We start from the raw sequence: 23,352 nt of genomic DNA, 5'->3' as shown, positions 1-23,352 counted from the left end.
AAAAAATTATAAATATTTTTTAAAAAAATAATAAAATAAAGGAGATCCCTTTTTAATATCAAAATTACATCTTACATATAAATTTGTATTCTCATAAACTAAAAGAAAACAAAATAGTTTTTTAGTGTTTTTGAAATATGAGTCAAGTTCTCATAACTTTAATAAACTGGTTACTAAAGCTCAAAATGCATATTAAATACATATATTTTTATTTTATTTTATTTTGTATGAAAATACGATATGATTTTTTTTATATTTTTTAAAGACTTGACTATAAACATGAAAACTAGATATATATATATATATATATATATATATATATATATATATATATATATATATATATATATATTTGCAACATTAGAAAAAATCAAGTATTTTAATATTAAATTTATATTTTTACAGTATAAAAATAATTCAAATCATTATTAATCAAAAAAAACAAAAAAAACAAAAAAAAAAACTATAAATATTATTTTAAAAATAATAAAATAAAGGAGATTGGCATCAGGGTAAAACACACCCTTTGCCCAAATCAAATTCAGGAAACAACAGTTGCTAATACTCTTGGCCCAGCCCAGCCTTAGCTTTTTGTTTTTTTTTTGTCAGCTGGTCTAGCTCAGCTTATACAAACTGGGTTTGATCTAGTTGGCCAAGCATCTAGCTGGGCAGCAGGAATAACCTGTGCATAAACAGTGTGAAAGTAATTAAAATAACCTTCCAACAGTGTCATATACCATTTGCAAAGTATGAGAGGAGAATGAACGTATCTGGTTCTGGAGATGAAGGGACGAAGACGATGGCAACGCTGGTTCTGGTCTCTATGTTTGCGTCTGTTTATGTTCTTTCCTTCTGCTCGTCTCTGTCTTCCTCTCGTGCTCGTTCTCTCTGGCTCTATCTTCCTCTCGTCTCCGTTCTTTTTTTTTTTCTGTGTTCTCTCCTACTGTTCGCGTACGTCCTGTGTTTTTTCAGTCTTCCCTCTGCCTCTCTGTTACTTGTTCGTCTTTCTCGTGTTCAGTTCCTCTCTTGTGTTGTTCGTCTCTCTGTATCGTTCTGTGCCTCGGCGTTATATCCTCTCTGCGTTTCTTTTCTCTGTTTGTTCTCCTGGGATTCTCCTTCGTTGCTGGTTTGGTTCAAGCAATCTGTTGCTTAAAAGACAACAGACGTTTCTTCGTTGAAGTTCTGAAAGGAAGCCCAGAAGGTGTAAACCCCCGTAAATAAAAATAAATAATAATAATAATAATAATAATAATAATACTAATAATAATAATTCATGGGATGCACAAGAACAAAAATACACCGAAACTAATTTCACTAAGCATTGTATGTCAAACAATTCTCCATCCTATAGAAACTTTAACTTCCTTCCATTCACATGTAATACTCAAACTGTGGTTGGAGCATTCATACTCAACTATGTCAACTCGTTATGTTCTTCATGTATTTCCAGAAGGTCTCTCTTCTTTGTTGTTTTCTGTTCGTCCTCTTTTCTTTTTCGTCTTTCGTTTTGTGTCTGCTCTGTTCTGGGTTTTTGTGTTATTTTTGGGTCTATGCCTCTGTTCGTTTTTTTTGTCATCTGGTATTCTCTCCTCGTCCCTGTGTTTGTTCTCTCTGGTTTTCCCCCTGGTTTTTTGTTAATTCCTCCCCCCCCCCCCGTCTTTTTTCCGTCCTCACTTCGGTGTGCCTTTTCTCTGGCCTATAGTGGAGACGCATCGTGGGGCGTTACAGTGATAATGCCATGCGTTGGTAAGACAAATGAAACGGACTCACAAGACCGTTACAGTGATAATAGAGACGCATCGTGTTTGGTCTTCTGATGAAAGATGAACACTGTTCAATGAAACGGCGCCGTTTTAAGATGGGAATAGCCATTTTCAATTTGGTGAATGAAGTTCTGAGATTGTGTAATCAAGTCCCTTGCGTAAAATGCAACTGGACCCCTTCATTTTAGAGTCATTTACAAAACAGTCCTTGGTTTCCAATCTGTTTCTTTAGTACCCTTGCCTTTAATTGGCTCTTCAACTTTTAATTCTTTCAAAATTACCCCTGACAAAATCAATTAAGCTCCTTATAGTACCTTTGCCTTTTCACTTTGGTCCTTGGATTTTAATTTCTTGCAATTAAGCTCTTTATATTGACTTTTGATATATTTTTTTTGTGTGGGAATCCAAAAATAAATAACAACAAAACACAAAAATAAGAAAATAGGTAAATCCATATCTTTGATTTGATAAACAATTCGGGGGGCTTAATTTTTAATTGTTTAGGGGCATAATCATGAAAACATTTTCTCTGTCTCTACTAACTTTATCTTTTGTATTTAGAAATAGCAACAAAATGCTATCTTTTTTATAAAAATAATACAGACTATTAAAAAAGAAAAGTATTTCATCACATAGTTATGTATGAATAATATAAATGTTGTAAAAAAAAAAAATTGATGTACGAAATGCATTCGCCCACTGGGATCTACTTGTCATTCAACAATATTAATGATGACCAAAAATGATATGAATCGGAAAATGTACAAAAAAGAATATCATTCTCAATTAAAACATTCAAAGGTCATTAATTAAATTTTAAATTTAATTTTATTAATCTAAGTAGAAAAAATAAAAGTAATGATATACTAAGCTCATTAAAACATTGATACGATGTAAAATATTTATCCCAATCAAAACATTCAAATGATTGACTGAAACCACAAAACTGGTTTTGTATTAAATCTCTGCATCTAAACCATTATCTAGGATACAACTCAGTAATTGAAACCTCATTTGTGGACAAAGGGATCATAGCTTCAGATTCAGATAGCGAGGACTCAGTCACCCTTGAATTATGCCCCATTGAGGATGACAGATCTGATTGATATGTGCTGCTGTTCATAAAAAATGCAGGCTGAGAAGGTATTTGCAATGTGAGGGAAGAGCTGCTTAGCATGAGAACTACTGAAGCCATTGTCGGCCTTTCAGCTACATTTTCTTGAACGCAGAGTAACCCAATGTGGATGCATCTCATCATTTCTGTTGCAGAGCCACTACTCAAAACGGGATCTATCATATCTTGAGCAGTCCCTTCCCTCCAGTTTCTCCATGCCTACAAAATTTATCCAAAGTGAATTCACAATATTGAAGGGCTTGCAGATATCCCTATAAAGCCTTAAATAACGTGTTTGATTTGTGGATTGTTCTATACTTACATGGCTCAGGAGGTGCTCTATGTCATTTCCATTGCGAAAACTATTTTTTTTACCAGTCACAATCTCCAAAACTAGCACCCCGAAACTAAATACGTCTGACTTGACCGAGAAGTGTCCTTGCATTGCATATTCTGGAGCCATATAGCCACTGTTTATCATCAACGAAAAGTTTAATATTATTAGATTCGACAATGTTACCAATGTTTAACATCTTTTATATTGTTGGGACTTTTCATTTCTTCTTCTTTGATACAATGCAATAAAGGACGAGCTTAATAAATAGTAATTATGCTGTTCATCATGTTCAGATACTTACTAGGTTCCCACAATTCTACTTGTATTGCCTTGAGTTTGATCCACTACGAACAACCTCGCCATGCCAAAATCTGAAATTTTCGGATTCATCTCTTCATCTAACAAAATGTTGCTGGCTTTGAGGTCACGATGAATGATTCGGAGTCGAGAATCCTCGTGAAGGTAAAGGAGCCCTCGAGCAATTCCTCCAATAATCTTGTAACGTTTTTCCCAGTTCAAATGCACACGCTTGATTGGATCTACATTTCAAGGAATCGCATGACTCAAGTTACTCAAGGGAAAGAGTACGAGATATATTCATTAATTTGTGCTTCTTATATCGAAGGAGACTCAATTGCTTATAATACAATTGTAAATAAGCTGGTTCCTAGCCTTACCAAATATGAAGTGATCAAGGCTCGCATTAGGCACAAACTCATAGATAAGAAGCCTTTCAATTCCTTGCAAGCAGAAACCTAGAAGCCTGACTAAATTCCGGTGCTGGAGTCTTGCCACCAATAAGACTTCATTTTTGAATTCCAAATCTCCTTGCCCAGAGTCCTTAGAAAGTCTTTTCACAGCAATCTCTTGTCCGCTAGGAAGTGCTCCCTGAAATCATATCAATCCATTACTACCTGTATCATCTTGAGCATTGCGATTTAACTATACGTAAGTAGCAGTATATCCTTTACTACCTTGTAAACAGCACCAAATCCACCCTGTCCCAGCTTATTTTTCTCCGAAAAGTCCTCTGTTGCATCTCGAATGGCGCTGAATGCGAATTGCAATGATTCTGCACTTTCTATTTCGTCTAGAGCTTCAAAAGTTGAAGTTAGCATGCACGGAAACGTAATAGCATTGGAAATTAAGGAAGAAACGTAAACTGTATTTAGTTAGTGTAACAGGATAAAAGGAATAGATAAAATATAAATACACACACACATAAAAAAAAATTATGTATTTTTAAAATAAAAAATAAGAGCCCCTCTCATCGTTTATTTCAATACAATTCAACAACCAAATACTATCTTCATGCAACCAAATTAATACTTACTTTCAACTCTTTCCTTTTCCCTTTGCTTTCGTGTTCTTATGAATAGGCAGATGCAGATGACGAGTATCATAACACCGACAGCTGGGACAACAGTAATGACAATGATCCGTGCTGTGTTGCTCTTCTTTCCTGCATAAACCTAAAATTTTTAAGAACTTGATTCGAGACATGTGAGTTCTGAATGTGGACAGTCACAATGAGTGAGGCCTTAATTATGACCCAAAGCAAAGTTGCCCCCATGACTCGCAAAAGCTTAACCATCAGCTAATTTTTTGTTCTTTTAAAAGAATAGATCCAAATCCTATCATGTTCCATAATCCAAACCATAAAAAATAATAAACAGATTTTTAAGGCTAAATTACAATAACTCCTATTATAAAATTATAGAAAACATTTAAAATCTCCTATTATAAAATTATAGAAAACATTTAAAATTTTGAAGATTTGACAAAACTGCTTCACTATATCCAAAATATCCAAGTCCCATAACTCCAAGATTTTGAACATTTTGAACATTTAAAATTACTGTTTTAAAAAAATAGTTAAATAAAAAAATTCCAAAAGTAGATAAAAATATAAAAATAAGAAATAAGAAATGACTGAAATTAATATTGCTGATGTACTAATAAAATAACCAAGTCCCATTTTTATGTTCTTTCTATAATCTGTTTAATTTTTCAATTTAAATATCTTCTCAAATGAATTTTGGATGAAGCTTCTGTAATATGGTTTTATATATGAAATTAAAAGGCTTTTTTAAAGCTTCATTTTTTTTTAATGATGTCTATAATTTTATAATATGTCAAGAAGGTTATTGTAATTTACTCTACTTTTAATATTAATTAATATTTACTTCTTTTAATATTAATTAATTAAACATGGTAAAAACACACCAAGTTTTCTCTCTGTTTTTTTTTCCTTACCTAATTCAAATTGAATAATTTAAGGATATCATTAAACTATTAAATTACTAAATCAAAACATCAAAAAAAAGTTCGGGAGGGAGTTAATAACAATCCAAGGCCTACCTTGTGCTGCTGCAGGAAGAGATGTAGGCGATGATATTTGTGATGGTGGAGGTGATGGTAATATCTCAAGTGTACCATTAAAAAACTGTCCAGTCTCCCACCTCAAATTGCAGCTTGGTGTTATGAGTCTAACTCCAATCTTCCCTTGTACGTTCCCATCACAACAGTTTGGAATCAGCCGAAAAACATCAAGCAGGCAACTGGAGCACTGCCCCTCATACAAGTCAGGCGTGCATTGAACAATAGCATATACTGTTTCAACTCCAGCACTTTGGTTTCCAGTTGCGAACTTCTTTAAAGAGTTCCCTGATGCAGCTTTGGCTTGAAGTCTGGAAAATAATGTTTGGAGTGCCTGATTAAATAGAGTGACATCCAAAACATTCTTTCGATTCGCCCGGTAGATAGATGGTTGTTCATTCACAACACCGAATATAGATCTGTTTGAGTATCGTATCATACAGAGTTCGTAAACTCCAAATGCCTCCATCTTGTTAGGACAAACCTCTAAGATCTTATGAGTAGAGTCATTAACGCAACTTCGACAAACATCAACCGCAACGTCTCCTCTGCATAGTGCAATTGCATTTACTCGGTCGGGAAATTCGCCAACGGATAGATTGTAAAATCCGTAGTCAATTTGAGTGTCAGATGCTAGGGAGGACAGAAGGCTGTTGAGGTTTCTTTGGTACGTGCTATTAGTTGTGTAGTTGCCGACGTTGTTACAGTTATAATTATTGAATTTCGGCTGAGCAGCGGTAAGGGAAGGTTGGTGTAGAAGGATGTAAAAGAACGAAAGTAGAAGCACTAATTTTGAAGAATCCATTGGCACCGTGCTTGCGTACATGGTGAAGTGGTATGGCCTTGTGATATTTAATTGTTGGTATAAGAGCATGGTTTTTTTTATTATTATTAATGAAACTGTTTTCTTATTTTTTTATTAAGGACACCTACTTTGAATTGACCATAAAATATATGCTTATTGTTTTTATTAAGGACACCTACTTTTAATTGACCATAAAATATATGGCACTCGGCACCTTGACGAGGATTGGCAACGTGCGAAAAGGCTCATTTACTAAAAGACTTCTAGAGATCTCTTGACAACTAAAATGATGGGGATAACCTTTACACTCAGCGGTGAACTCTTGAAGGGGCTGGGCTTTTCCTTGCAGATAATGGTGCCGTGTTCAATGCATATGCTCTTTTAATAATATATATTTATTATTAATTTTATTAATACTATATCCTTAATAGAATAGTAATTTCAATCCTGCCATTATTAATAAAAACATCAATAGAATAAATTCATTAAAAAGAAATTATTAACACTATATATCAAAACAAAAGAGACATTTGCCTTTTAATTCCATTATTTATGACTAGTCTCTTTTTTTCTACAAGTTTTTTTTTTATTTTTCGGTATTAAACTTTATTTAATTTTAATTTTATTATCACACATTATATTGGCATTCTTTTATATATTTGGGATTTGTTACATTTTGCATGTTCTAACATATGCGATGTCTCAAAGGTTATTCTAGAGTTATATTAAATATTATTGTCATGAAATAAAAATTTGAATTATAGTAATAATAACTTATGAAAAGAAAAAGGTTTTTTTTACTTCTCAATGACATGAAAATTATTCAATTTGATCCCTCAAGTTTTCAATTATGTAAATTTGGTCCCTATTCTTTGAAGTTTGTATATTTCATCCCTAAATTTCACTTTTGCTACATTTCAGTCCTTATATGTGAAGAGAGGAGAGATAAAGTTATTGAAAAAAAGAACACGAGAGAGAAAGTATTTGACCCATCACGATTTAACTATAAAACAATCAATCATGGTGTTAAGGCCTGTCTTTACAAGAAAACTTTAATAGAGATGTCATTACCCTTTGACTATGCTAGAAAACATAAAATGGAACTTGTAAAGTTTTTTTATTTGGTTTGATTTTTTTTATTTTTTATTTTTTTATTAATTATATAGAAAATTATATATTTATTATTTTTTTATTAATTACTATATCCTTAATAGAATAGTAATTTCAATCCTACCACTAATTACGAAAAACATCAATAGAATAAAATCATTAAAAAGAAATTATTAACACTATATATTAAAACAAGAGAAACATTTGTTTTTAATTCCTTTATTTATGACTAATCTCTTTCTTCAACAATTTTTTTTTCAGTATTAAACTTTATTTAATTTTAATTTTATCATCACAAATTACGTTGTCATTCTTTTATATGTTGGGATTTGTTACATTTTGCATGTTCTTGTGAATGCGATGTCTTAGAGGTTATTCTAGAGTTATATTAAATGTTATTGTTATGAAATAAAATTTTGAATTATAGTAATACTAGCTCAAGTTTTTAATTATATAAATTTAATTCTTATTCTTTTCAGTTTGTATATTTCATTCATAAATTTCACTTTTGCTAAATATCAGTCTTTATATGTAAAGATAGGAGAGATAAAGTTATCAAAAAGGGGACACCAGAGAAAAAGTATTTGACCCATCACATTTTAACTATAAAATGGTCGATCTTGGTGTTAAGGCTTGTCATTACAAGAAAAATTTAATAGAGATGTCGTTACCTTTGAACATGCTGGAAAACATAAATTGGGACTTGTAAAGTTTTTTATTTGGTTTGATTTTTTTGTCCTGAGTGATTATAAAGTGTTTTGGAGTTGTACAATGTGGTTATTTATGTTACAATGATGTTTTTAGGGTGCTTTCAAGTGAAAGAAAACTTGAAAAATAAAATCTTAAGTCTAAAATGAATAACATTTCATTCAATCTATTAAAAAAATGGGGGCACTACATGTTGTTCTCTCATTTTGTTTTTCATAAATAAGAAACGATAACCATAGTGTGTGCTTGCCCTTCCAATCCCAACAACTATTGACCGTTTTTTTAACTTTGATTTTTTAAAAATTTTTAATTTAATTTTAATTAATATATTCTATTATATTTTAAAATTTTTAGTTTAATTTTATAGTAATTAGTCTTTTTGAGGGTTTCTATAACTTCATAATATCTTAAAGTGATTATTATAATTTATCTTTATCTTTAATTTTTTTCCTATTAAATTTTATAATTAATTATATTTATATTATTCATTTATAAAACCAGGATCATTTATACTTATCAACTAGGCTAAACCTTAAAGATAAATATGAGAATTTATAAAAATAAAAGGGACATTTGATGTTAAATATTTTCATTTTTCTTTTTCTTTTTCTTTTACTTTTGATCGGAAGATGAACTTTCTACTTTAGTATTTAATTAGCACTCAAAACCTTTTTTTTATTTATCACCTAATATGTGTTTTTAATTAAATTTCTTAAATACAAATATTGTTGTTACCCATTTTTGGGTGAAAAAAAAAGAGAAAATACAAAAAATATATATTCAGAAGAAAATAAAAAAAAAAATAAAGCGATAAGAAGAGGATGTCATAGTGCTTAGAACATGGCCAAAAATTGGTTGAGGAAGTTGAAAAATACAAAGATTAAAATTTGGTAGTATATGTTTTACAAATGAAGGCCTTATTGACAAAGAAAATTCAATTTGAGAAAAAAAAAAAAAGGTCCAAAATCAAATGTTTATGAACTCAAATAGATTTTATTAAAAGTTTAATTGAATTTATAGAGGGTTTGATTTCAAGAAAAAAAAATGATTTTTAAGTCAATTTAGGCTTTAATAGGAAGAAAATAAAGTTTGGGGATCAATTTACAATTTTTAAGAGTTAATTTTGTCAAATCAAGGGCTTAATTGCATAAATATAGAAGTTTGATGGTCAATTAGAGACTTGATTAGAGAAATCAAACCAAGAACCAAACTGGAAAAGACACATAAATATAGGGGCTGGAATTGACTGAATCAAGAGCTAAATTTAAGAAATTGAAAGTTTGTTGATCAATTGAGGGTCAAAATGTACAAATTAAGAACCAAAAACCAAAGTGAAAACGGTGGCCAACTTCAAGGCTGACATTGAATTTGACACATTTTGGCACCATTTTCTTTTAAATGAAACTGTATGTTTTGTTCAAAACAACATCGTTTTATCCATTGTTCATATTAAAAAATATAAAATAAAACAATGTCATTTTGAACGGCACTGTATATCTTATTCTTACCCTGGACGTGCAGAGGCAGGGGAAGAAGAAGAATTTTCCTCTACAACGGCTCTCTCAGTCTCTCTCCTAGAAATCAAAAAACAAATGACACTCATGGGCTACCAACACGAGAAAACAAAGGGGACAAGCCTTGTGGTGGCCACCTAGTGGCCTCCTAGCCACCCTACCCATTCAGCCCGATTGGATAAGATAGGGTGGCTCTCTCCCCCTTTCCCTCTTATAAATACTAGAGGACTAAGAGGATATTAGGGATTATTTAGAGGTAAAAAAAAAGAGTAAAAAAAATAAGAAAACCAGAAAAAAAAAAATAAGAAAGGAAAACAGAGAGGAAAGAAATATATAAAAAAAAAAAAACAAGGGAGAAAGAGAACACAAAGAAGAATAGAAAGAAAACAAAATAGAGAGGACTTAGAGGGGACTAAGAAAGAAAAGAAAAGGAAGCATTGAAAAGAAGAGCACATGGGAAAAATAGAGAAGAACAATAACCTCTCTCTATATGTCTCTCTCTCCATCACAAACCACTGCCTACAGCCACAACATCGCCACCGTGAGCTACCGTCAATGACAACATCACCACTGTCAGGTCAGCCCCTCTCCACCTTCTTCTTCTTCTTCTCCTTCAGGCGCCCTCCACTGTCTGTTTACTAGGCCAGACCAAAATGGTTGGGTCGGGTCTGGCCCAATCCCATAAAAAATATCTACTGGGCTGACATCGGTAACATTTTTTTGGGCCAACCTTGAACCAATTTCTTTTGAGTTGATTTTGGCCCAGCTAAGATGGGTTTAGCCCATATATTTGGGCCAGCCCATCCCATTAAATATTTATGATATTGATTAGTACTTAAAAGTGCATACTTATCAAGGTTTTATATCATCATTTTGCACTTAAAGTATCAATAACTCCTTAACTAAAACATGTTTTATAATAACAAGTCTAATACTATAAAATACCCTAATATATGGTAAATGTTAATCTTAAATGCAGGTCTATCACCTAAATCAAAGTATTGATTGATGAATTCAACTACTGAAATTTGTGAAGATAAAAAGAGGGTGAAACTTGGAAAAGAGATGTTGGTGCAGTCCAAACTGGAACACTGTTCGGTAATTGGGTCATATCTCGAGTTCTAAATGTCCAAATGACCTCAAATTTTTACACAAATTCAGTAAGACATAGGCCTACCACTTTCATTTGGACATCAAGATCTAAGAAGGCCGTTTTCAAGTCCAAATTATAGCAACAACGGAGAAGTCCGAATCTATCCTGCAGCCCAGATACTGTTCAGTGTTTAGCCCATATATTGAGTTCTAGAAGCCCAAATGACCTCATCTTTTTTTTTTCTTGGAAAGCTAAGAGAATTTCCTAGAACTTTCATTTGGACATCTGGACCCCGTTCTGATTCTAGCATTTTTGTTTTATTAAGACAAGAAGATAAGGATTTTCATCAAGTCAAAAGTTGGCCACCCACTCAACAATTAGTCATCAAATCAATAATTCCGAATTTTGGCCTATAAAAGGAGGCATTTGCCATGTATTTGGGGGCTTGGTTGTTCAGATCAAGTTCATGCTCTTTATTTCTCTCTTTATATTTTTTGTAATTCTTAAGTTTTGCTTTCATTAATTTCTTATTTATGCTTTTCATTTCCTTTCCTTTCCTTAGTTAACTTGTATTTTATTTATGTTCTTGTTTTGTTTATTTATGTTTTTCTTCTTCATTATGTTTAGCTAAGTTTATTATGTCAAGGTGAAAAGGTTACACTAATGGTGTAAGAACAAGTACGGTGTAAGAACAAGTATGGTGTAAACTCAACATGGACCTTAATGTTTAATATTAACATGTCTTATCTTTTTATCTTACTAATTCTTAATACCTTGCTTGTTAAATGGTTAATCTAAATTTGTGTTGTATAATACTTGGTACAACAAATGCTTGGCACTCTCATAGCTCAACCGTATGGTATTACCTACACCTGGGCTATGAAATGTACTTGATTTGTTGTTAACATCAGTTAACATCATGAATTCCTGACAATATTTAAAAGTTTGGTGTTATGTAAATAAGATAATTAATATGATTATGTTAATAATTTATAATGAGCTATTAATGACAAATCATCCGATTGGAACCTCCTTCATGTGTGATTTTCAAATTGAGTAATAAGAGTTTATACTATACTTGTTTGAAATACTATTGGTGGATCCTCTAACCTTGACATTTGTTTTTATCATTGTTTAATCCTTACATTAATCTTTCATCTCAAAGTTCTCATTAATTTCTTCATCTTCATCTTCTTCTTCTTTTATTATTATTATTATTATTATTATTACTACTACTAGTATTATTATTATTTACATTCTGTTTATATTATATAATATATAATATATCTCTTTGATCTTTTCATAAACTTAGTATATAGGCTAGAAACCTGTGACCCGATCTTTTAGATCATTCTCAGGTATAACAACGCCACGTACTGAGTATTATTATTATTGTCATTATTATTATTATTACTATTATTATTATTGTTATTATTATTGTTATTATTGTTAGCTGGGTGTATCTAATGATGAAGTCACTACAGCACTACAGCAGGCATATGGAGCATGTAACCCAACAAGTTTTCTATACAGAGGAAAATCGTGTACTAATGAATACTTAGATTTTTAACTCAAGGTCTCAAATTATGTATAATTAAATATCACTTAAGTATTATAAAAATGTTTTATTTGCTTATCTTGAAAATAATCTGTTTTATTTATTTATTCATTTAAGAAATAGCTAATTATACTCCTGCATGTCATAAAATAATAACAATTACTTTTATTCGATTACTTGCATAAATTCAGTATTTGTGAAAAAAAATCCCAAAAAAAAATGAATGAAAAGAAATTTTGGACTTAATAAAAATAGGTGTGGATATTAGCAAAATTAAGTTTTTTCCAATAAAATGAACATATATGCCAAGATATATTGCTCCCATTAGCTATGGTGGGATAATGGTACGTTGATTACAATTTATTTAGTCAAATATGTTTATTATCATTCAATTCCCTGGTAAACGGAATAAACTCTGGTTCAATCACTGGATTTTGGACAACATTGCATAAAATACCTTTATGTGTGACTGCTGGAAGAAGGCAGAAAACGATGAGCAAGGAGAACTAAGGATTTGAAATCTCATTAATGGAGGATTCGAGATGGCCAATTCCAGATTGATCTGATGGATATGATTCATGATTAGTCAATGACCAGCTTGATGTTGATATTGGTTGCTCTCTAGAGGAGGGAATATCTTGTGCCGGCCTTGATGTTTCTTGTTCCTCCATAGCGGAGTGCATACAATATGGAGGTCTTGATGGTAATGGAAGAACGAAAGAGTCGCTACTAAGCATCAGAATAACTGAAGCCATGGTTGGTCTATCTGCTACCTTTTCTTGGACACATAGTAATCCTATGTGGAAACATCTTATCAATACATCTCTCCTTGAAACAACCCTTTTGAGAATAGGATCTATCAGATTTAATGTTCTTCCTTCATTCCAACTCTCCCATGCCTGCAAACATTTTGATTTTATCAATTGTGCCTATGTGTTGGGGTAATAGATTAGAGAAATACAATGAACCATTTTTAGCAGTAATAAAAAAGAAAGTTCAATTGATCTGAACCTACTCATAAAGATGTTACTTACGTTGGTGAGAAGGTATTCTTGCTCTTCCTCGCTATTGAATGAACCATTTTGACGACCAGTAATAATCTCCAAAACTAGCACACCGAAGCTAAAAACATCAGACTTCGCTGAGAAGCATCCATGCATCGCATATTCTGGAGCCATGTAGCCCCTGAAGGTAACCATAATTTAAATAATTTCAGTTGCAATGTTGAAATATTATAAGTCTTAATCATGTGTTGCTTTAGAAATAGTTACACGAAATTTTAGCAATAAGCTGTAGCTAGATTCTTAAACTTACAAGGTCCCCACAATTCTACTTGTAGCATCTTGCGTTTGATCCATTTGAAATAGCTTTGCCATGCCAAAATCCGAGATTTTAGCATTCATTTGATCATCTAACAAAATGTTGCTAGCTTTTAGATCACGATGAATAACCCGAAGCTGAGAATCTTGGTGAAGGTACAGAACTCCTCGAGCAATGCCTACTATGATCAGGTAGCGTATTTCCCAATCAATGAGCGATCGCTTGCTTGGATCTACAGCCATGAAGTCACAAAGCATGGGCATCAAAAAGGAACAAGGAGCAACATAATCTACTCTTTCAAAAAAATAAATTAAGAGTTAGAATAGTAACAAAATAGTGTTTTCGGATTACCAAATAAGAATTGATCGAGACTTGAATTAGGCAGAAACTCATACACTAGAAGCTTTTCTGTTCCTTCGAAGCAGAAACCAAGGAGCCTAACTAGATTCCTATGCTGAAGCCTTGCCACTAACAGGACCTCGTTCGTAAATTCAACTTCTCCTTGTGCAGAATTTCTTGCTAGTCTCTTTACAGCTATTGCTTGTCCATCTTGAAGCAGACCCTGAACCATTTTTCCATTGAAAGAGTTTTAAGATAAAAACAATGCAAATCAACATCATGTAATACAATCATCTTCAAGTTTTATAAAATTTAACAATTATTTGATTCACATTTCAACCTTTTAATATCATTAATTACCTTATAAACAGCACCAAAGCCACCTTGTCCAAGCTTATTATCATCAGAGAAGTTATGTGTTGCAACTCTGATGGATGAAAATCTGAATTGCACGCATTCATGGCCTCCATTTTCTTTGAAATCTTCGTGAAAGAAAAACGTGAAGTAGTTAATTCCATTCTATGTTCAAATCTGTATCCCTGACAATTATTATTTATATTGAGTAAAGACTAACTTACTTTTAACCTCTTGCTTTGGCCGCGTACAATAAAGAAAGATGGAAGTGATAACTACAACTGCCATGAAGATTAATACGGAAACAATGATGATTACAACTTTCCGAGTTGTATTGCCATTCTCTGCAAACCATGTAAAGGTATCAGATAAAATGTAAATAGAAGCTGAAATGTTAATGCTCAACTATGAGTGAAATGATTAAATTATTGCCTTATACGATAAAGAAGAATCCGTCGTTTGCATCAGTGCATATATTTGTTCTAATGGAAAAATCACTTGCTGATGGAAAAATTATGTTGGTAATTTAAAAAAAAAGATAAAAGTTTCCTAAAGCTTTCTCTGTAACTCGTTAATAACAAGGGAAGCAATAATTCCATCGGTAATTTCTGTTAATAATCTCGAATTTATTTTCTAATAGTATATGCAAGATAAAGGGCAAGTCTCCGAAAGTCTGGCGGTCGGACTTTTTCTTTTTCTGACCAATATAATCATATATAATTGTAACTACAGGTTCTCAACAGGGTTTAGGCTGCGGGAATCTAGAATTTTCCTTCTCCTTCAATCTAAAAGAAAAGTAGAAGGACAAGTACATATGGGATTCCATTTCCACGTTTCAGTAGAAATACGTGATTTGAATTGAACAATATTATTTTATTTTTTTACTTGAGAAAGGAGTTGAATTTAATTCAATACAAAGTGATAGTAGAATTTATTACATTGAATTCACTCATTTTCTATGAATTTTTTTTCTGGTGAGAATTAGGACTACTAGAGTTTTTGTATTCTCTTCTTAAACTTTAGGATGTTGCATGGATGACTTGGTATGAACCAAATAATTTAGTGCATGCGTGCGTGTGCGCGTGTGTATAAGGTAAAAGGGCTCTCTTAATTCATATCTTTTCAAGGTCTACCTGCAGCTGGCGGTGCTTCTGGCGATGGTGGAAGTGGTAGCTGTGCTAATGTGGCGGCTGTAACTCTATAAAAAGGGTAGGTTTCAAACCTTAAATAGCAGCTTCCTCTTACAATTCTCCCTCCAATCTTTCCTTCGATCTGTCCATCACAACAGCTTCGGATCTGTTGAAAAGTCCCAGCCAGGCAATCATCACAATCCTGGGCTGATAAATCAGGCATGCATTGAACGAGTCCAAATATTGTAATGATTCCCGCCGTTTGATTTCCTGTCGCAAACTTTAGAAGTGAAGTACCTGAAGCTGCAGCTGTACGAAGTCGACTTGTTAAGTTTCCAAGTGCCTGACTGAATAGATTCACATGCGAGGCATTTTCTGTGTTCCAAGTGTACACAATAAACTCTTCGTCTAAGACACCAAACGAGGATCTGTTGGAGTATCGTAGAATACAGAAATCATAAATTCCTATCGCCTCTTTCTGGTTAGGACAAACCTGTAAGATCTTACGCACAGAGTTACTAACGCAACCTCGACACTCATTCAGCAAAATATCTCCTCTACAAAGTGCAATTGCATGTACTTGGTCAGGGCCTATTTGACCAGCCGAGAAATTATAATATCCGTAGTCAATTTGGGTATTGGAGGCCAGAGAAGAAAGGAGGCTGTCAAGGTTCTTTTGGAAAGTGCTGTTAGCTGTGTAGTTGTTTTCGGTGTTTCTGCAAGACTGGTACAAGAAATCTGGTTGAGCAATACTCAGTGAAGCTAGAAGAATACAAGAAAATGAAAACAACACTATCAGTCTTAAGGAATCCATCGGAAAAGGGTTGCTCACTCTTCCCTCAAGCTATGTATTTTTTTTTTTTGGAGATGGATAGTGCATGATGGGTTTCATCTTAGGGTGTTAATTCTATTTATGTTTTGAAATCAGAAGTCTATGATTTCAATGCTTGAACATAGATAGCTACTATTTTGGGGGAGAAAAATGCTTTTGGCACTTTAATTAATTGTCGATTTGAACACGAATTACTATAGGTAAACTTGGTCAACATGGAGGCCAGAAAAATGATTCAGGTATGTAAGTATGATGTGAAGCACATTCAATGAAGCAACAACTGTTATCATAGGTCATAAATCGGAGAGTCTTGAACAATTTAAGATATTATTTGATATAAAGGGAGCAGTACGTACGGTTGTATAGTTCAATCCTTTGTATACCAAAAAATACACAATGAACAATGATCTGTTTATTACAGTTTCTATGTCGTCCAGTCTCATTCCATCTTATTCTATCCAGCTAGCATACTAAAAGTATCCTTAAAAAGCGAAGTGATTGTTGCCCTAAAAAACGATGATCTGTTTATTACAGTTTGATTTTGATATGTTATTATAAAATATCAAATCAAAATGTATGGTAAACAAGTTAACGGAGTGAGATGTGAGTCATTAACGACAAGCCGCCCCTTGAACCATATCCTTCCTCTACTTTTTTTAAACAGATTGAGTGGAAGTCGTCTTTGGGTGCTTCATTTATTTTGAAGAACACGAAAATTATTGAGGTTGGCTTGAATCAAGATAGCTTGATTCATGCGTCAGTGACGAGCTTATTTACTGTAAGGTAACAAGCAAACAATAAATATATACCCCGAAAGCCACCTTCCTATTCAGATTACCCCACCATAAAAGTGTAGTTTACATTCGTAGTCAAGACATCCAAATTATTTTTATGTTAATTTTCTAAGTAACTATTATGGATCTCTAATATCTCCATGTGATCTATCACATCATGATTTTACCACGAAGATTTCTAATAATAAATAAAATCATGAAATGCCAGAAAAATTTTCATTTTTAGTCCTCAAAAATTAAAATCTTTGATGATTTGTTTTTCAATTTTATTTTCCAACATTAGATTTATTAGGTATTAAATTTCATAATTTGTTTTGATTTACTTTTTTATGGAATTATTCCAGTCTTATGACCCGAGTCGTGAATTATACAAGTTATTTTTTTTTTAATTTATTTTTTTTTTCTCAACTTCATCTTTTAATGTCATCGGGTTGATTGGTAATTATTTTTCAATTTTATTTCTATGGATTTATTACGGTCTCATGACTCGGGTCTCGAGTTTTACGGGTTAACCAGGTTGACTCAAGTGTTTTTTTTTTAATTGATTTTTTATTTAAACTCATCCTTCAACATTGTGTTAATTGGAAGTTAGAATTTATAAATTTTCTTATTTTTTTTTTAAGGAGTTATCCTGATTTATTGACCTAAGTTTGGTAGGTTAACTCAGGTTGACTTGAGTCATTTTTTGTCTTTTGTTTTCAATTTAATTGATCAACATTAGGTTAATTGAAAATTAAGCTTTATGATTTTTTTTTATTTGTTTATCACGGTTTTATGAATCATGTCGCAAGTTAAGCCAGTTGAGTTGGGTTTTCTAGTCAATTTTTAGTTAATTTATTTTTTCAATTTTATCCTTTGATGTTGGGTTTATTGAGAGTTATATTTCATAATTGATTTTGGTTTGCATTCTATGAGGTTATCTTGGTCTCATAACTTGAGTCACGGGTTTGGTTAGTTGACTCGGATGGTTTTTTGTGTCCTTTTTTTAATTGATTTTTTTTAATTACATCCTTCAACATTAGGTTAATTATGAATTAAGTTTCATAATTTATTTCAATTTTTTTTTATATGATATTATCTTGGTCTCATGACCCAAGTTAGGTAAGTTAACCCAGGTTTACTCAACTCATTTTTTTAGTTGAAGCTTGTTTTCAATTTTATCCTTCAACATTAAATTGATTAATAATTGGATTTAATAAAAAAAAATTTATTTACTTTCTATTGGGTTATCGAGGTCTTATGACCTCTATATCAAATTTAGCAGGTTAACAGAGTTGATTCAAGTCGATCTAATATATTATTGTTTTAATATTATTTTTAAAAGATGTTATCTTGATTTTTTTAAGTCAAACTGTATTTTTATCGGTCATTTGAGTTACTTTTTGATCTGCCATACAATTTATCAAGTCAATCATTATACAGTTTATTTTTTTTCGGCTAAAAAATACATTAACAATAGCTAAATATTTTTTTATGTTCAAAAAAATTTAATTCGAGTGCAGCATATAGCACCATCAAAAACCTAGTTTTAATTCTAAATTTATTGGACACTATTTTCACATGTGATTATTAGACACCCTCTTACCTTTTAAAATATAATGTTTTTTAATATCAAACACAACCTTCTAACTAAATTTTGAAGACACAGCATCTTCATTATCTATTTCACAGAACTTTATATATATATATAATAACATTAGCAATATTTTTATTTTAAAATAATAAATGGGCTCCCTATTCAAATGTTCAAATGGTAGCAGAGCCCGTATGAATTTGCTTGTGGGCTTGTCATTTAATTAAAGAACTGATAAACTAGACAACCGGCCTCTTATCGTCAGTTCTTCTGCGTATTGGAAAACACGAAGGGCTAAGCAAGTCGACATCTTCATACCAACTTTTATGCGTAAAGACATGCACAGACATGGAAAGCCCATGATATGAAACCTACTAAATCTTGTTATCCAAGATAGGCCTTTTAACACGAGGAATTGAGGATCCTTCAAAGCCTATGGCTGGGTTTGAACCTTGGCCCTCTTCTAAAGATACTCCCATGCCTATTCCCCCCCTACTATATCCCTTTTTTCTTAAAGAACTAAAATTATGATAAAAAATGTCAGATCCACAGCTTTTAGATGCATGTAAATATATAGAGGGAGAGAGTAAGATATGCGATTCGATAATCTAATCTCTCTGTTAATTATTGATTGTTTTAGCTAGGACCAGATTATAGTTAAGTGTAGACGAAGAATAGTTTGGTTTATTTTAAATATATCTGTATGGTCTCCGAAGAACAGGCTTGGCTTGAATTTGCACAGCCAATCAACCAAGATTTTTACTCTTTTGCCTAATTGGTTGTCATTCAATCTATAAATATAGCAAATATTGCTACCAAAAGCATCTCAGAAATATAACAAGGACCTAATTGAACAATCAGGAAATCTAATGTGGTCCTTCTTTTTTATTCTTTTTCATCTATTTATTTCACCACAGCGTTTGCTTCAAGTCCAACAAGAAACCACAGCTTCTGCTTCCATCAAAAAACAAATAATTTGAAGCAAAGTTGGAGCACCAACATGCTTAGTAACTTGCTCTTTACCTTTGGATGTTATCGAGGGTCCAGCTCAGAGATGGTAACCTCATTGTTAGACCACCGGGAAGATCTAGTTCTGGATTCATCCGACTCCATTAACCTTGAAGCATTCACCGATGACGGGAACGAGTCTTCCCTGTGCATAAAAAATGCAGGTTTTGAGGGTGCTGCGAGAGTGACAGAGTAGCTACTAAGCATCATAGAAACTTGAGCCATAGTTGGTCTGAGGGCTTCTTTTTCCTGAACACAGAGTAATCCGATGATGATGCATCTCGTAATTTCATTTCTTGGACCATCATTCAAGGTAGGATCTATTATGTCTAAAGGTGTCCCATCATTCCATTTTCTCCATGACTGCAAAAATTTAGATAAAGTTCATGCACATTATTCAAACAGAATCAATAAAATTAAGCACTGTTGATACTTACATAGGTTAGAAGGTCCTCCCCTTCGTCTCCTATGCCCCTGCCACCAATCTTTCGACCACTAATAATTTCTAAAACTAAGACACCGAAGCTATATACATCTGATTTAACTGAGAAATGTCCACGGATAACATATTTCTGGAGCCATATACCCGCTGCATGGAAACATCAGATTGGATTAATTCTAGATTAAACAATGGCCGCAGAAAATCTACTATAAATTATTTCATTTTTTTTCCAATCAATTTATTATAATTTGAAAATTTGTGGCAGACTGGCAGTATATACTCACAAGGTCCCAACTACTCTACTCGTGCTATCTTGAGCTTGATCCATAACAAACAATCTTGCCATTCCAAAATCTGAGATTTTTGGATTCATGTTCTCATCTAGCAGAATGTTAGCAGCTTTGAGATCACGATGAATAATCCGTAGTCGAGAGTCTTCATGTAGGTAAAGAAGCCCCCTTGCAATGCCATCTATGATTTCGTAGAGGGTTTCCCAATCTAGAAGTACACGCTTGACTGGATCTGAAAATCAACTAGAACCAGATCAATTACTTGAACTGACCATGGAGATTACATGTTCAAACTTGATCAAGGAATCAAATGACGAATATACCAAATATCAAGTTGTTGAGGCTTGAGTTGGGGAGAAACTCATAGACAAGAATCCTTTCTTCTTTCTCGAAGCAGAAACCCAGGAGTCTAACCAAATTCCGATGCTGAAGCTTGGCAACTAACATGACCTCATTCTTGAATTCTATCTCTCCTTGTCCTGATGTCCTAGACAATCTCTTTACAGCTATATCTTGTCCACTCGTCAGAGTGCCCTGGAATCATGTCAAAATCAGAAATGTTTAGAACAAATTGAATCTAGTCCAAAATTACCAAATGTCTCAAATTGAATCATATTTGACAGACAATTGATTTTCCTTTACCTTGTACACGACACCAAATCCTCCTTGTCCAAGTTTATTATCCTCAGAGAAGTTACCTGTTGCTGCTCTGACAGTGCCAAAATCAAGCTGGAGCAATTCTACACCTTCCATTTCATTTAAATCTACAACAAAGTAATCCTAACGCATAAGCAAATGAAAAGGCTGCTTCTCTGAAGAGCTTGAATGAAACATATCTTCATGTAAAAAATGGTGTATTTTAACACTAGCAGAATTTCCCATCAATTATCATAACATCAGCAATTTAAAGCTTCAGTTTGAGTGTAGGAATGGTAAGCAATAAAAAGAGGACTCTAAGAGGCTAAAAAGCTTCGCGTTATGTCCTTAACCTTTCAAATAACTTCAGAAATTACCTTCAGCTTCCTCTTCCTCTTCCCCCTTCTGCTTCCTCCTAGCTCTTAAGAAGATGCAGACGCAAACTATAAGAATCACAGAAACAGCTATCGGAACAATGGAAATGATGATGATGGCATTTCTCTTCAAGCCCTTCTTTCCTAAAAACCAGAAATGAAATCTGATTTACACATGTTTAGGTTGAATTTATAGATTTGTCTAATAACTAACAAGTAGTAACAGAGTAAGTTAAGTCAATATCAAAAGGTTAACTTCTAAATTGCTGGGAATAGATCCTTAATTGAATCGAATCTTTAACAGCCTAAACCCACATACTCAAATTCAAAATAGTTGAAGAAAAGTATTTCATCTAGTCATGCTTTAAGTTGTGCGCATACCTTGTGAAGTTGAAGCTGGTGGTGATGGAATTGAATTATTCGAAGTTGAATCTGGTGGTGGTGGGATTGAATTACTCGAAGGGTCATAGAAACGGTCTATCTCATACCTGAAATTACAGCTTGGATAAATAACTCTTCCTCCTTGTCTTGCATCACAACACTGTGGAATAAGTCCTGAAGCATTATACAGGCAATCCCTGCATTCCGAAGTAGATAAATCAGGAGTACACTGTACAAGTGCATATATTGTTTGAAAGTTCGGGGCAGCTATTTGACCCGTTGCATACTTGTAACGAGAATCCCCTGCTGCTGCTTCATCTCTCAGCCTATCTAACAAGGTCATCCGTGACTGATTGAACCTGACTACATCAGAGACATTAACTCGATGATCATACACCCAAAAATAAGGTCCTCCTTCCAAGAGATTAAATATGGAGCGGTTTGTGTAGCGTACCATACAATCGTCTAACCCTCCAATTGCCTCCACAAAGTTCGGACAGAGTCTTACCAGGGAATCACTAGCATTTGTTATGCAACTGCGGCAGGCACCAGGACTGATATCCGGTCTACAAAGTGCAATTGAATAGACTGTGTCCGCGTCTTGGCCGTTGGAAAAGTTGTAAAAGCCATTGTTTATTTCAGTGTTGGTGTAGATAGAGGTGAGGAGTTGATTGAGATTTGTCTGGTAAGTACTGTTCGTGGTGTAGTTCCCCTTTCCTACACATTCGTGATATGACATCACAGGCTGGTCTGCTGGCTGCTGTGCCTTAGCTAGAGCCAGAACTTTCACGAACACAAGACAGAGAGAAAAAAGCAATCTGGAAGAAGCCATCGGTTTTTATGCCTGCCTCTGAATCTGGTACAGTGATATGAAATGATCTTCTTAATTATTGAACATCTGGGAATTATTCAAAATAAATCTGGCTTGTGCATACAAAAATATTGGAATTCTTCAAACTAAAAAGTCTCAATAAGTTAGTCTTAAAGATATGGTGGTATCCTCACCGAATTTGACAGACTTTGAAATAAAATATATATATATATATATATATATATCTGTATGTATATGTATATTAACATAGAAGCTCAAGACAAAATTGATTAAAATTAAATAGTAAAAACCAATATTATTCAAGAACTAAAAAGAATCATGCCAATTTTACATGCTTAATTTAATTTTATAAGATTTTAATTTAATTATCCTTTTTAACTTACAATTAAGGGCTTTCCGGATATAAAAAGTGGATTCAATAATATTTTCTTGAATGTGAGGTGAGAAGGCTTTGTCAAATATTTATTTCTCTTAGGTTACCCTATAATTTCCTTCATACCTCAAATGAGCTATTGTATTCTACCCTTGAGAAAAGAAAAATTGTTTTCTCACCAAAGCTAAGAAAACTTGTTTCCTTAATACACTATCAGAAATTCGTTTAATAGCAACGGATTTACCAACAGAATATTTCTGTCGGTAATTTGAGGTCGAAATTACCGATGAAAT

General features: G+C 33.0%; 2 protein-coding genes and 1 pseudogene across 2 annotated transcripts; all 3 read right to left on the bottom strand.

The window, feature by feature from the left end:
- Window positions 1-2,693: 2,693 nt before the first annotated feature.
- Window positions 2,694-6,392, bottom strand: LOC118031912 (cysteine-rich receptor-like protein kinase 29). The gene is made up of 7 exons (XM_035036425.2): window positions 5,576-6,392; window positions 4,548-4,676; window positions 4,189-4,304; window positions 3,892-4,102; window positions 3,516-3,753; window positions 3,200-3,347; window positions 2,694-3,096 (listed from the first exon to the last, which is right to left on the bottom strand). The coding sequence occupies exons 1-7, from the start codon at window positions 6,060-6,062 to the stop codon at window positions 2,743-2,745; spliced, it is 1,683 nt and encodes a 560-aa protein (XP_034892316.2). The 5' UTR covers window positions 6,063-6,392; the 3' UTR covers window positions 2,694-2,742.
- A 6,495-nt stretch (window positions 6,393-12,887) lies between these two features.
- LOC118031896 (cysteine-rich receptor-like protein kinase 26) lies at window positions 12,888-16,338 on the bottom strand. The gene is made up of 7 exons (XM_035036413.1): window positions 15,528-16,338; window positions 14,619-14,738; window positions 14,401-14,522; window positions 14,053-14,263; window positions 13,696-13,933; window positions 13,416-13,566; window positions 12,888-13,280 (listed from the first exon to the last, which is right to left on the bottom strand). Exons 1-7 carry the CDS (start codon window positions 16,336-16,338, stop codon window positions 12,888-12,890), a joined length of 2,046 nt encoding a protein of 681 aa, XP_034892304.1.
- Window positions 16,339-19,572: 3,234 nt separating this feature from the next.
- Window positions 19,573-22,839, bottom strand: LOC118031920 (cysteine-rich receptor-like protein kinase 27; annotated as a pseudogene).
- Between the last annotated feature and the right edge of the window lie 513 nt (window positions 22,840-23,352).

Source organism: Populus alba, chromosome 11, assembly GCF_005239225.2.
Source record: "Populus alba chromosome 11, ASM523922v2, whole genome shotgun sequence".
NCBI classification, from domain to species: Eukaryota; Viridiplantae; Streptophyta; class Magnoliopsida; order Malpighiales; family Salicaceae; genus Populus; species Populus alba.
The sequence above is the reverse complement of the archived record's forward strand: the minus strand, read 5'-3'. Positions and strand labels throughout refer to the sequence as shown.